The 14,677-nt window shown below is 40.9% G+C and overlaps 1 protein-coding gene and 1 pseudogene across 2 annotated transcripts in view; one reads left to right on the top strand and one right to left on the bottom strand.

Annotated features, from left to right (window-relative positions):
• The window catches only part of LOC101574099 (ubiquinol-cytochrome-c reductase complex assembly factor 1), a 114,092-nt gene that overhangs the window by 38,394 nt on the left and 61,021 nt on the right, over positions 1 to 14,677 (top strand). For both annotated transcript variants that reach the window (XM_023714850.1, XM_023714852.1), the window contains exon 6: positions 7,879 to 7,936. In XM_023714850.1, coding sequence (XP_023570618.1) covers positions 7,879 to 7,936 — 58 coding nt within the window. The remainder of the gene's footprint in view (positions 1 to 7,878; positions 7,937 to 14,677) is intronic.
• On the bottom strand, positions 3,595 to 3,747 carry LOC101573707 (annotated as a pseudogene).

Raw genomic sequence — 14,677 nt, 5'->3', positions numbered from 1 at the left:
CTATATGATATTTACACATGAGTGTCTGGTTTATTTCACTTATGAGTATATGTTCAAGTGGCATCCACTTCAATATAAAGGCTTGCAGTTTATCATTCTTTATAGCTGAGTAATACTCCATTGTGTAAAAATACCATGTTTTTTAACCATTCCTCAGGTGATGGGCATCTTGATTGTTTCCAAGATTTGGCTGTCTGCAATAAATAATTTAGATTAATATTTTTTGAAAACCTACTAAACAGTGAGTCCACGAAAGTCAAACTGAAATAGTGAGGGACTGCCATACATGTAAAATCACTGGGAAAATTTAAACCATTTCCAGTGACACAGAGTTTATTATGTCTGATTGAAAAATACAGTGAATATTTAAATGTAACTACTGTTTTATAACAATAAAAGACATATTGCCCTTTATCACCTCAGAATACTCCCCTCATGTTGAATGCACTTACCTCATCCTTCTTGCTGCTCTGTAAGGCAGTTCTGGAAGTCCTCCTCCACGGGTGTATTTTGTTGCACTATTGTGGGTGCCTTGACGTCCTGAATCTATTCTAAACAATCATCTTTCCTGGTCATTTTGCCTTTGGGGAGGAGCCAGAAGTCTTACAGTATGAGATCCAATTAACAAGGTGAATGAGGGTACGCCCTAATGTCTTAGAAGCCTAGTTTTTAGTTGGGTGGTACCTAACAGCAGTATTGACCATATTTTTTTATACCTTATGAAGACACTCATGAAAGAGGACTTGCAGAATGGCTTCACAAAGTGGCAAGGAGGATGGTGTCTGTGTTCTCAAAGTAAAGGGACGTATTTTCAAGGTGCTTAGTGATAATATGTCTATTACTGTAATAAATTTTAAACATTCATCATATATTATGATTATACCTTGTGAGCAAATGGATGCTCTATACATTTGTGGTATCAGCTACATCCTCAAAGGAGTGAATATATAACAAGTATATCTATATACCTGGGATTTTTCTCTAACAGCAAATATTTATTTACACATAATTATGTTAATAGTGAAGAAAGCTAGATTTAGTTTTTTTAAATAACTTTGTTTTGGGCTGGTGAGATATCTCAGGGGACTAAGTGCCTGCTTAGGCAAGCGCAGGGACTGAGGTTCGATCCCTGGCACCACCCCTGGGTGCGCTGAGTTGGCTGCTGAGACCCGGTGTGGTGGTGCATGCTTGTAGGCCCAGCACTGGGGAGGCTGAAAATAGGAGGATTGCTATGACTCTGAGCTGCATAGTGAGACCCTGTACCAAATACATTAAAAACCAAACCAAAACAAAACATTGTTTTTAAGAATAAAATACAAGTTGTTTTGCTTATTTCACTGTTATAGCAAGTTTATATTAGAAACTTAAATTTTAATTTATTGCCCACTTTCTATTTTTTATTTATTTATAAGCAGGAAAACAAATTTACTGTTTTTTATAAACTCGAGCAATTTCTTCTTTTGGGAGAAATTAATTTAAAAGAAGAAAATTACTTTCTGTACATGATTTGGAAATTATTAATATTAAAAACTTTTTAAGTGACTTTTTGAACTGTTGTATTTAAGTATTTCCTATCAGATATTTTAAAAAAGCTCTATCCTTAGATATCCTTCCAGTATTTGATTCAATAAATAACTCAGAAATGTATTACAATTATTTTTCAGTTTTTCATTAGTATATAATAAAATGTTTATAATACATACATTTACTTTTTTTTTTTTTTTTTTTTTTTTTGGTGGAACCGGTTATTGAACTCAGGCCCTTGCACTTGCCAGGCAAGTGCTTATTCTGCTGAGCTATTTCCCCAGCCTCAAATGTTTTTTTTTTTTTTTTTCTGTATTTTAGGGAAGGGTCTTACAGGGTGTTCAGGGTCTCACCACTAGATGGGGTTCATAGTGATTCTCCTGTTTACAGCCTCCCAAGAGCTGGGATTACAAGCATGAGCCTCCACACCCAGTCTCAGTTGCCTTCTCAGTGTGCCTTGGGGGCGGGGCCGTCATGGCAGGCCCTGTGCTTGCTTGCAGGCGCTTTAGTCCACTGAGCTATTTGGCTGGCCCCTATTATTTTGAAAGAATGTTTAGTAGCTGTCTTTGTCTTAGCCGACTCCTGATTATTGAAGGTTCTTGGGCTAATATTATGTGTCAAATAGTAAGACTGTTATTACACATTTAAGTTACTGTGTCAATTTTAATTCATATCTTGTTGCAAACTATAAAGTTAAAGAGTTTATGAAGGGCCAGCCAAATAGCTCAGCAGATTAAAGCATCTGCAAGCAGGTACAGGAGCCAGGAGTTCAATCCTGGGGCCTGCTGTGCTGTGCACTGAGATGGCAATTGAGACTGGGCATGGTAGCACATGCCTGTAATCCCAGCTCTTGGGAGGCTATAAACAGGCGGATTACTATAAACCCTTCCCTAAAATACAAAAAAAAAAAAAAAAAAAGAGTATATGAAGGTGTAGTTAGGGCTGTGGAGATAGCTCAGTAGAATAAGTGCTTGCCTGGCAAGTGCATGGTTCTGAGTTCAATCCCGAGTACCGCAAAAAGAAAAAAAAAAGCTGTAGTCATTATGTACTGATAACTCATTTATATTCAGTAGTATGCTTTTTCATACATTTAATTTAGGAATTATAAAATCTTGTGGTCTGCCTTAAAGGGCTTGTATTATTTATTTTTGTTTTGCTTTCAGAAACAGATGTGACTTAAAGAAGCGAAGTCACTTGCCTAAGATTGCTTAGCCAAGCCTTGCACCTGAGTTGTCTAGCCTAAAAAGCAGGGATTTTCCTGCTGAAACATACTGCCTATGTAAATGAAAGTAATTGCAATGTAGAAATTTTAATCTAACTTAATATTTTCATGCTTTGTTATATTTAAATGAAAACTACCTCTGTGATGTTCTATTAATGTCATAAACTGATGTTTGTACATATGTGGCATGTTTATCTCAGTGAATATATCTCCTACAGTAGCAGCACATATTTTAGTGCCATCTCTCTTTAGATTTTCTAAGACTTAGACAGTTGCCTAATAGGACCTAAAGCATGTTCATTTGTATTATGCTCCTTGTGGTCTGTCCATATATCTGTGGGTAGAATAAGTTTTAAAATCAAACCAAAGTGGTTCCAAAGTGTGGCTGGTGAATAAAAAGGAAGCAAATTTGGAAAGTACTATGAGGGGGCAAAAGATTTAAAAATCTATAAAACAATGAGACTTTCTTTTTTTTTAATTTTTAAAACTTTATTCAGGGGGCCTGCCTCTTAGCTCAGTTTTTTGGTTTTTTTTTTTGGGCGGAACCGGGGATTGAACTGAGGCTCTTGCGCTTACCAGAGAAGCACTTATTCCACTGAGCCATCTCCCCAGCTCAGTTCTTTAAGTGGCTGCTTCAACAAAGCAGTCAGGCTCAGGTTGCTGTGGTTCGATCCCCACAACTCACGCCAGTCAAACCTGCCCTGAAGGCATTTGGAGCAAAAAAAAACAAAAACAAAAACAAACGAACAAAAAAAACGTTATTCAGTATTGTCTTGACCATGATTAAAAGAGGACATGGTCTTGTGACCTCCCAGAGGGTAAATGTGTTGCAGCTCATGTGCAACTCCTTAGAGTCCTAGCTTGTTCCTCCTCCAGTGTCTCTTGGAGTTGTACCTGATTTTATTACCTGCCTTCATATGAATCCACTGAGGAATGGGGCAGTTCTGTTTTTGCTTCTTGGCTAGGAATTGTTTGATTCTGAAAGTGTCATGAGAAGACATGGTTAGGGTAGGAGGCAAGAGCATGCACTCGATGGTGGACTGAAGCAGAAAAGGAGACTTTCTTGTGGCTTAGATTCTACTAAGTCAGATAGATCTGGAATAAGAGAACAGAATTTATTGCTTTCCAAGACCACACCTTGAGAAGTAGTCATTGCTCACTTGGGTGTTTGGCATTGTAGGGCTTGAATTTTAGAGTCCTGAGGATAGAGAGTCTTTGGAGGCTGGCCAGTGTCATCTTTCCCCAGCAAAGGTGAAGCTGGTGCCGTTTCTTGAAGATTGAGTGTGTGTTGTTTACTTGTAGCATATTGGGCCTACTCAGCTCTTGAGCTGTCTCCCACAAAACACCAAAATTATAGGCTCTCTGTCATGTCACAGCCAAAATGTTTAAAGGTTTAGATCCAGAGAGCTAGATATTGGTGGTTTGGAGTGATAAGAATTGTTGCAGCCACTGTTGTTTCTATATTCCAGCGATGTCGCTTGTCTCTCATGAGTGTGCAGCTGAGTATGAGTTGGATTCCTGACCGCTCTATTGGAGATCAGTTCTGTGAAGAGTGCTTAGCACAGAGGTGGCCAGTCATCAGAGCTTGCATTTAATTCCAGACCATTGTCTGTAGCCAGTTTTGATTTTGGTTCCTAAGAGACTACTTAGTTGCCCTGGAGAAGAGGATCTTTAATGAGTAAGTTCTGCATCAGATGGGTTGAGGTTCACCCCAGGTGCTTTGTTGATACAGCCTTAAGTAATTAGTGACGGTTTTGTTCATTTCTTTGTTTGGGGATGTTTTGGTTTTGAGACAGAGTCTTGCTGTATAGTGCAGGCCGGGCTAGCACTATATAGCCTCAGCTAGTCTTGAACTTGTGATTCTCCTGCCTCAGTCTCCTAAATGGGATTATAGACTTGTACCACCACACCTGGCCAGCTAGTGACATTTAAAAATAATTTAAGCCCTAATGTTTAAATAATTCACTGAAAGATAATTACAAATATTTGTTGAGTACCTATTAAACAGCCATTTTGCTAAATATTTTCTAGGCCTTATCTCATTGAATCTTCACAGAAATTATATAAGGCAGATTATCTTGTTCCCCCCATTTACATAGAGAAGAATACTAAGGCACTGAGAGAGGCTTAGTGACTTTGCCCAGTCCCATAGCAAGTAAGGGTAGAGGGCTTTGAATCAGGCAGCCTAACCCTATATTCAAATGTGCTAATTCTGCCATAATCAAGACAAAGATTGTCACAGGTTTTAACTTTCAAGTATGTAAATACATTTCATTGAGTTAAAGAAGATGCTATAGGGCTGGAGAGATAGCCAAGCGGTCTAAGTGCCTGCCTGGCAAGCTCAAGGACCTGGGTTCAATCTCTGGCACCGCATGCCGTGGTAGGCCCCGGAAGCCCAGGCACACTATGCCAGCCTCTGAAACTGGGCAACTGGCCATGGTGGCGCATACCTGTAATCCCAGCACTGGGGAGGCTGAGACAGAAGGATCACTATGAGTCTGAGCTACGTTGTGAGACCCTATAATAAATAAATAAATAAATAAATAAATAAATAAATAAATGATTTTTTAAAGATTAAAAAAAAAGATGCTATATTTTTATGTTGCTTATATCAACATTCATGGATTTTATTTTTTAGGGCTTTATTCTGTGGGTTTCTGTTCTAACCCCAGTGGTACAAGGATTCAATCATATGCCAGCCCTTTTCTCATACTCAGCCCTGAGCTGACCCCTCAAGGGAAATTGTGACCCAGAGCCAGCTGCTGGCCTGTCTGTCTGTCTGTGCTCTCCAGCCCAAGAACTGATTCCCTCTCTGAGAAAACTGGACAGGCTCCTAGAGGCCGCTGAGAAGCTTTGATGTAGAGGTAGCAGTTGAACAGATTGTCCTTTAGAAGTAGCCAAATTTCATTTTCCAGATTGAAAGACAGACTTCCAAGAAAACTTTTCTTTTTAATGTTTTGTTCTAGCATCCAATAAAAGACCCAACTTCAGGTCCAGGTTTGAGAGTTTCTCAAGGCTATTCTTGTTCTAGGTGGAGGGCCGTTGGCCCCCTCTCAGATGGCATGTGTCTTAATAGCTGGATGGCTAGCCAGGCCGGCCTTCACTCCCTCCTGCTGGATTTGGAGCAGAAGTCCACTTGACAGCTGCTGGGCACCTCCCAGTAGGCTCACTAGGGTACTTTAATGTCACTTTGTAACAGACCTGGATTCATCCCAACCTTTGTCACTAGTTTACTAACATTGTGACTACTTGCAGGTTATTTTGCCTCTTCCCCCACTCTCCACTCAGTATTGAGGATTGACTCCTTCCTCACGCATGTTAGGCAAGTGCACTAGTGCTAAGCTACATTCCCAGCTCTCTTTTTTATTTTATCTTGAGACAGAATCTTGCCAGGCTGGCTTTGAATTTGTCATCCCTTTTTGTCTGTACCTCTTAAGTCGCTGGGATTATAGCATATGCTACAACATGGGTAGAATTTGTGAGTCATGTATTCATTTCTAAAATGAGAGTTCTAGCTAGGCATGGTGGTACACGCCTGTAATCCTAGCACTTAGGAAGCTGAGGCAGAAGGATTGCTGAGTTTAAGTCAGCCTAGTCAACATAGTGAGTTCAAGACAGCCTGAACTACATAGTGAGACCCTGACTAAAAAGAAAAAAAAAAAAAAGAGCATTATGCTTCCTGCTGGGTTAAAGTAAAGGTTAAATGAAGGGATGTATTGACATTACTAGTAGTGAGTGGCCCTGACATGTATTGTGGGTCCTTTTGAGGGTTGGTTTCAAATCTTAGTATTAATGAAGTAGTTAGAGTAGTGATTATGAAGATACTGTAGAGGATTAAGCTATGGGAGTATAATATGAAATAGCTTATTTCATGGCTGTATGACATTGGGTAATAAATAGTCTTGATCATTGTAAGAGTCAGTTTTCTCCCCTGTCAAATGGAGATAATACCGATACCCTTGTATGTTTGTTGGGAGAAGTCATCCAACTAGTACATGTGAAGCTCTTATTATAAAGGAGCCCACAGTAAGCCCGCAATGAATTATAGCTCCCTGTTAGTATTGGTGATTGTTGGTATGCTTCACAGTGTCCTGCCCTATGTTTTGTCTGGTAGGGACCCTTCTTTGTTATCACTTAGTAACTGTATAACCCACCAATTGTTGGAAGACAAAAGATGTCACTTCTTTCTAGAGTCATTGCCCCAAAGGACAGATTCTACCATAAAGGCTCAACTCTCGCATGGATTCTCTTTTTTTTTCCTCATCCTTTTGCTTCAGTTTTTCTTCTTGTCCATGTATATTCAGTGGGGTTTCCCTTCAACTAGAGGCATTTCTTAGAGTTCTGAAGCTTAAGAGGCCTAGATGTCTGAGCACAGACCTGATTTGTAGGATCTGAACCGAAGTAGAAGCCCTGTGCAGTTTTGTTGTTCTTGGGGTAATAAACAGCCCTCATGAGTATAATCTGCTTTCTTTCTTTCTTTTTTTTTTTAATTTTTATTTATTTATGTGTGTGTGTGTGTGTGTGTGTGTGTGTGTGTGTGTGGCCAGCTCAGCCCACCAGGGGGCGGGGCTGGCTGGCATGTGGTGCTGGGAGATTGAACCGTGGTCCCTGTGCTTTGCTAAGCTTGTTCTAAGTAGGTGCTTTAGACCACTGAGCCATCTCACCAGCCCCTATAATCTGCTTTCTTATTCAGTGGCAGCTCGCAAGAGCCCTGTTTATTTCTCCTACTCATTTGAATAAATTGTTCACTATATGTGTGACTATACCACATTGGATCACTTCAGAGAAAAAGATAGGAAAAGCAGATCAGAAAAACTAGAACTAGAGCCCTAGAAATCATCTAGACTGCATTATGCATAATAAAGAAACAGATTCAGAGGGAAATGGGATTTGCCCAAGGCCACACAGCAAGGCACTAACAGGGCTGAAACAAGAAGGCTGGCTGGCTGGCTGCATTCAGTTTTCTTTCATTCCACAGGCTTCCATATGTTTCCACTGTTTTCTCTGTGAAAACCTAATAAATATGGTATTACTATATATTTTAGTTGAGCACATTCTTACCGGTATTTAAAATATAGTCAGTATGCCTCCTCTAAACCCTCACTTATTTATATTTTATTGTTATTTTTTAGGGTGTCAGATGCCAGATACTTTCAATTCATGGTTTCTTATAACCCTACTTCATGTCTGGTAAGTGGACAATTTAAGTGCAATCACTACTGTTTTTGTTTTATTTTATTTTGTTTTCCCCTGTTGACTTGTAAGGTATAGCCTTCTACGGGGCTGATTATGTGAAATGGCAGTTGTTCAGGCATAAAAAAACTGTTCTTTTCATTTTAATAACTGGTGTCTTGAAGCACATTTTTATTAAAGGTCAAAGCATAGGCCCAAGAAAGAAACTAATATTTGTAGGAGTTTTTCAAAGACCATCTAATTCCGTGAACAATGCTATCAGTATCTCTCAGAGACTCTGGGCTTGGATGGAAGGTTCTGTCCCTTGGCTGTTTTAGGAAAGTTCACATTTACGTAAAAGTGGTTTAAATTGTGTGAGAATTTGTGGTCATTTTCATCGCTGGTCATCAGAAACCTGTAACAAATTACAGCACTGACATTTACGTCCTTACCCCTGAAATGTGCGTGCAGGTTAGATTCATGCCAGTTTGTTGCATGTAAAAATATTTAACACTTTAAACAGTATATTTTTTCTTCAGCTGTGAAGTAAGTGGCCAAAAAAAAGCACTTTTTCATCTACTGTTACTCAGTATTAAAGGTCAGAGGGCTATAGGAGTTGTTGAAGTGGGGGCTGGGGGATGTATTTTTTGAGTTGCCAGACCTTGGGAAAGTAAATTCTGGAGAACCGCATTTACTGCTTTGACCATAGTGACTCTCTGAGGGACGTGGGGAGTGACCACCTTGTCAAAAGGGCTCTTGTTGGAGAGCTGTCAGCTGAGCCTTACATCACAGGACAACTATATGAAGACTATGGTTTTGGTTACCTCTGAAGTATTTCTTCTGAATTCACATCGTCACCAACTTTGGCAAAGGAACCTAAGGTGGCAGTTTATTTCATGTTATTTTTTTCTTAAGCTGGTAGTTTTTTGAGTGCACATTGCATCCTGGACACGTTGCTATGAACTAGGGATAGTTCCCAAGAAACCCACTGTCTTGTGGGGGAGGTAGACTTACAAAATAATCAGCTATAAACAGGCCTGGCTAAGTTCTGTACTGAATGTAAGGAATGCTTATATGAGTACAGAGAAAGGTACAACTATCAAAACCCTTCTTAGTTCCACCTCTTAGCTCTTTAAAACATGCCGTGGCTGGTAGGCAGTGGAAAAGGCCAGCAGTGTGCTTTCGGTCTTTGTGGTGAAGGTTAATAAGGAGAGGGTGCGGGGAGAGAAGCTGGGTCTGATGAGGGGAAAACTACTTTTTCAAAAGCTGAGTACTGCAGAGGTGGCACTGGAGAATTACTTCCTGGAAAGGTGGGAGGGTGAGAGAAGGCTAAGCTGTTCCCAGAGGAGCTCAAAGATAATATTCCGAGCCTGAATGAAAGACTTCTTATTGCCTATATAGCTAGAGGTATCAGAGTGGTAGAGGGAGTGGACGGCAAAATAAAATATATAATCCTTGTGACCACATCCTAAGGTCAATACCTGACTAATAGCAGCTGGGAGAACCTTGAAACTACTTGTCGTTCTTTAAAGTTTCCAAACTGTGCCTGCTGAGCTTTCTTTGCTGAGGTTGGTTACGTTTCTCAGAGTGTACCACCACCATCTAAGCATGGGAGAGGGCGGCTGCCTGCTCTAAGTCCATATTGGTGTCCCTCCATCTTCTTCCTTGCTCTCAATATTGATGAGCTGCAGGTTTGGGCACAGTGAATCAGTAGCTTTTCAGTAGCTAATTAAGAATTAGCAAACTCTTATTGATGATATACTATGTGCTCAGAATCATGGTTTGTTGAGAAAAAGGCTACAACCCGGTCTATACCTTAAAGAAACTTTAGTGAAAAACAAGTGTTATGATTTGTATCTAGTTGTCCCCCAAAAGCTTCATGCAGTTATGGGGTTTGTGAGTTCTAGAGTTTGTGATTAATTCATGATCCAGTGCTGGGATTATGGATGTGAGTGCTGCTGGGATTATGGGTGTCAGTGCTGTACCCAATCTGGGACTGATAGCCTGAATGCAACATAAGGGAGATAGACTTGCTCTCTGTTGTGATTGTTGCCACTGTTCCTCCCCTTTGCTCTTACAGTTTTGCTGTTTTCTGCTGCCATGAACTACTGTCCTCTGCCATGTGCCACTCTGTCTTGGAGGCAACCAAATGTCTACTGAAAACTCCACAGACTGAGTTGAACAAACCTTTCCTTCCTTAATTTTGGATGTTAGGTGTTTTGTCCTAGTAAGAGAGAAAAGTAACTGAGACAACAGGCATAAGATGCAGTTGCCTGTATTGGATGACAGTGAAATACTGTGCACAGGACACAAGCAAATGCTGTGGAGGTGCACAAGGAAATGTGACTAAGGGGCTGGGGAGATAGCTCAGTAGAATAAGCGCTTGCCTGGAAATGTGACTAAATGCAATTTTGGTGGCAGTGAATGTAAGGTACATCAAAGAGTAGCTATAGCTCAGTAGTAGAGTGCTTGCCTGGCATGCATAAGGCCTGGAGTTCAAACCTTAGCATCATCAACAGAAAAGTGACTGTGGTAAGGCAACAGGAAGGGTAGGTAGGATTTGTGTTAGAGAAAAGGAAGGCATTTAGATTAGAGGATGTAAGAAGCAGAGATCAGAACATGTACAATGTTTTAGCGCAGTGTTTTAGCGCAGCCAGTTGTCTAAAGAGTCTGGGGCAGGTTAGTGGAGGAATGTAGTAGAAGGGTCCCAGAAAAGTAGTTTAGGACCCAAGTGCAATCCTCCAGGAATTGGAGAGAACTCTCTCTTCTGAGGAATAGGGGAAAGGAGATTAATGGAGCTGCCACAAGTCTGTGGAGAAGTCATGTTCTTTTAGCCCTGTTCTCTTAGGCTGAAGCTCCTGGAGAGTAACTGAGGGACAGGGGGATCGAATTTACAGCTCTGGGCACTGATTGGCTGCAGATAGAAGGACTGAGGTCCTCTTGGAGGTGGACTGTGAGGGAGAAGTAGAGAGGCTTAGAAAACTGTCCTAAGTGGAAAGATTCCCGCCACCCCAAACAAAACCAAAACTCCTAAATAAAGATAGCCTTGTGGCAGGTTTTCTAAAATGTGTGCTAGATTATCAAGGGTGGTGGTTCTGTGTTAGGTCTTAGAATAGGAAGAGGATTTTTCACCTCTTGTTAGTACCCTGCAGGAAATGTTGATGTTTCCTTTATCCTGTCTGTTTTTTCTGGTTTCACAGTTTCTTTGAGAATTGAGATTTAGGACCAGGACCCCCTCAGTTTCCCATAAGACCCTTATCAGTTATCTATTCGTGTGAACTTGCATTGCAGTGACATGTGTCCATTGTCTTTGTTGAACAACAGTATTAGTACTGACTATGATAGCTGAAAAAGTGCCTGCTGTCTACATCCCCACATGGACTTGATAAAAGCAGCAGTCCTCCTCTTCCTTATCTTGGCCGTTGACATTGTGAGTCCATTCAGGCCTCCATCCCAGAAAGCTGAGAGTTCTCCGTTAGTCCCCCAGTCGCCTGATGAACACTTTCAGCCATGAACTTAATGGCAAATGCATTTTACTTTGTGACCCAGAGCACGCACACATCTGATTCAAAAGGTTTCTCAAATACTGTCTTTACATCTTTTTTGTGTGTGTGTTTTTGAGACAGGGTCTCACTATTAAGGTCAGGCTGGTCTTGAGCTCACTTTGCAGCCCAGGCTGGTCTTGAACTCCCACATGATCCTCTTGCCTCAGCCCACCAAGGGCTGGGAGGACAGGCATGTTCTACCACATCTGGCTACATCTTCATAGTGTCAGATAGTCTCTGTTTTCTATTCCATTTGAATTCATTTTAAGTGGAAATTTATTTCACTAAGCTATACCTCCCAGTACCTGAAAACTGGCCTTTGGCCTCTGGCTTTCCTTTCCTTATTCCTTTTGGTCTTCTCAGTACAAATTGGATCCCCCTCCTCTCTCAAGCTTTGTAGCATGACATTCATATCTCACCATATATGGCCTGTGCTGCCTGTACTAGTTTTATTTGATGCACAAATTCTCTTTTGCATAGAATGTTCTTTTCTTTTGTCTCCATTTGACAAACTCCTGTTCCTCCTTCAATCCCAATTAAGGTATTAACTACTTTTTGAAGTATTCCCCTCCCTCTGAACATAATTCCTTTTTTATGTTTCTTTAGTATTTTTCTATTTTTAAGTTAAAATTTTAACTGATACATAAAATGATAATAATTGTATATATTGGGGCCAGCGAGCTAGCTCAGTGGACTAAAGCACCTGCATAGGCAAGTTCAGGCAAGTGCTGAGATCATTGTTCAATCCCTGGCACCAAATGGCACACCAGCCAGAGTCCTGGTGTAGTGGTGCATGCCTGTAATCCCAGTGCTGAGGAGGCTGAAAGCAGGAGGATCACCACTCTGAGCTGCATAGTGAGACACTGTAACAAGCAAATACATTAAAAAATATATATATTGTACATATTAGTGGGCTGCCATGTAGTGGTTTGATATGTGCACATGTATATATATGTGTACTTTTTTTTAAGACAAGGTTGCAAGCTGGGCGTGGTAGCACATGCCTGCAATCACAGCACTTGGGAAGCTGTGGGGTTTGAAGCAATCCTGGGCTACAAAATGAGTTCAAGGCCAGACTGAACTGCATAGTGAAACCCTGTCTCAAAAAGACAAAAATATTACCCAAGACAAACAGAAGACAGTCTCACTGTGTAGTTCTGGATGCCCTGGTCTCACAAGGAAACCTAGGTGACTCTCCATCTCTTTGAGATCCTTCTGCCTTAGCCTCCTGAATGCTGGGATTACAGGTATGCACTACCATGTCTAGCTCTTCTTTTTTATTTTATTTATTTATTTATTTATTCATTTTCTCTGTATTTAGGACAGGGTCCACAGGGTCTTACTGTATAGATCGGACTCCTGTTTTCAGCCTCCCAAGTGCTGGATTTGCAGGCAAGCACCACCAGTCTCAAGGTCTCAGTGCACCCTGGGGGCGGGGCTGGCACAGCAGGCTGGGGCTCAAACCTCCAGCAACTGCACTCTGCCTAAGCAGGTGCTTTAGTCCCCTAAACTATCAGGCCAGCCCCCCTGCTCTTCTTTTTTTCCTATCCTTCCCTCTCCCTCTCCTACTTCTATTTTTGTAGGTAGATAGATTAAATCCAGGGCTTCACACATGCTGCGCAGGCCCTCTACCACTGAGTTAGATACACTGCAAGCCCTCTTGCTTTTTGAATCATAGTCTGTTATCATTATCTCTACTCACCCTACTGTGCAGTAGTGCACCAGAACTTCCTGCTTCTGACTGTAATTTATACCCACTGACCAGCCTTTCTCTACTCTACCCTTCCTTCTCCCCAGTCTCTGGTAACCACTGTTCTACTCTCAAACTTCTATAAGATCAGCTTTTTAGAGTTCAGGTATGAATGCGACCAGCACCTCTTCCTGGGCCTGGCTTATTTCACTGAATATTTCCAGGTCCATCCACATTGTCCCAAATGACAAGTCCCCTAGTGTTTTACGCACCCTATGATGGCATTCATGATAAGCCATCTTTTTTTTTTTTTCTTTTTTCTGGCATTGGTGATTGAATCCAGGGGTGCTGTATCATTGAGTGACATCTTAGCCCTTTATTTTTTGTTTTGAGGCAGGCTTTCATTATGTTGTCTAGATGGGACTTGAACTTTTGATTCTCCTGCCTCAGCCTTCCTTAGTGAGGGTTTACAGGTGTGCACCACTGTGCCTGGCTCTTGTAACATTTCACTAGTGTATTAATCTTCTTGTGATGATCAATTTATTAAGAGCAGTAATTCTTTTTTGTTATATTTGTATCTGATAGCTTCCCCTCAGTCCCATTAACTCTTATTTTGCATCAGTAATTTTTATAGTGAAAAACAAATTTTTTAGAAATTTCAGTAAGAATTTAAGCCCAACAGCTGGGCCAGCCAAAAAGCTCAGCGGATTAAAGCTCCTGCAAGCAGGCGCAGGGGCCAGGGGTTCGATCCCTGGGTTTGCAGTGCTGGCCCCTCCTCTGGGGCTTGTTAAGACAGCAGTTGAGACTGGGCGTGGTGTTGCCTGCCTGTAATCCCAGCACTTGGGAGGCTGTAAACAGGAGAATCACTATGAATCTGATCTAGTAGTGAGACCCTAAACACCCTGTAGATCCTTCCCTAAAATACAAAAATAATTAAATGAATGAGTAAATAAAATAAACTCAACAGCTGAAGGGAGGGGGAAAAAGACTTTAAACCCAATAAATATCTTTATTTAAAAATATTTAGTTGAGAAATAAAAATTGCATACATTTAAGGTAAACAGTGTAATGATTTGATGTATATAAGCAGATACTTATTAAATACTTGATAGCCGTGGATCTGTCTGGCTCACATGGCAACTGAAAGGGTCCTGTCCTCTGCCAATTGGTCAGATGAGAGTGGCAAAGATCTACGTAAGCCTCCCTTTGGAGGGGAGTTAACTTACTTTGAGTTTATATTGCCGTTGTGTGCATAGATTTGTAGACTCTTGCTGCTTAAGATTTTTATGGACCACTGGTATTTTCTTTACACAAAAATTAATTTTAGGAAATGGAATGGAGCAAATAAAATTAGAACATATCCATGATGAAGGTGGGATAGAGAGGGAGTAAAATGTACTTTGTGGCTTTAAAAATTGTTTAAAATAAATGAGGCTGGGGGTATAGCTCAGTGGCACAGCATCTGCCTGGCAAGTGCAAGGTTGTGAGTTCAATTCCTGGCACCAACTACTACAAAAAAAAAAA

The sequence above is a fragment of the Octodon degus genome, unplaced genomic scaffold, assembly GCF_000260255.1.
Source record: "Octodon degus isolate 3935 unplaced genomic scaffold, OctDeg1.0 scaffold00037, whole genome shotgun sequence".
Taxonomy (NCBI): Eukaryota; Metazoa; Chordata; class Mammalia; order Rodentia; family Octodontidae; genus Octodon; species Octodon degus.
The sequence above is the reverse complement of the archived record's forward strand: the minus strand, read 5'-3'. Positions and strand labels throughout refer to the sequence as shown.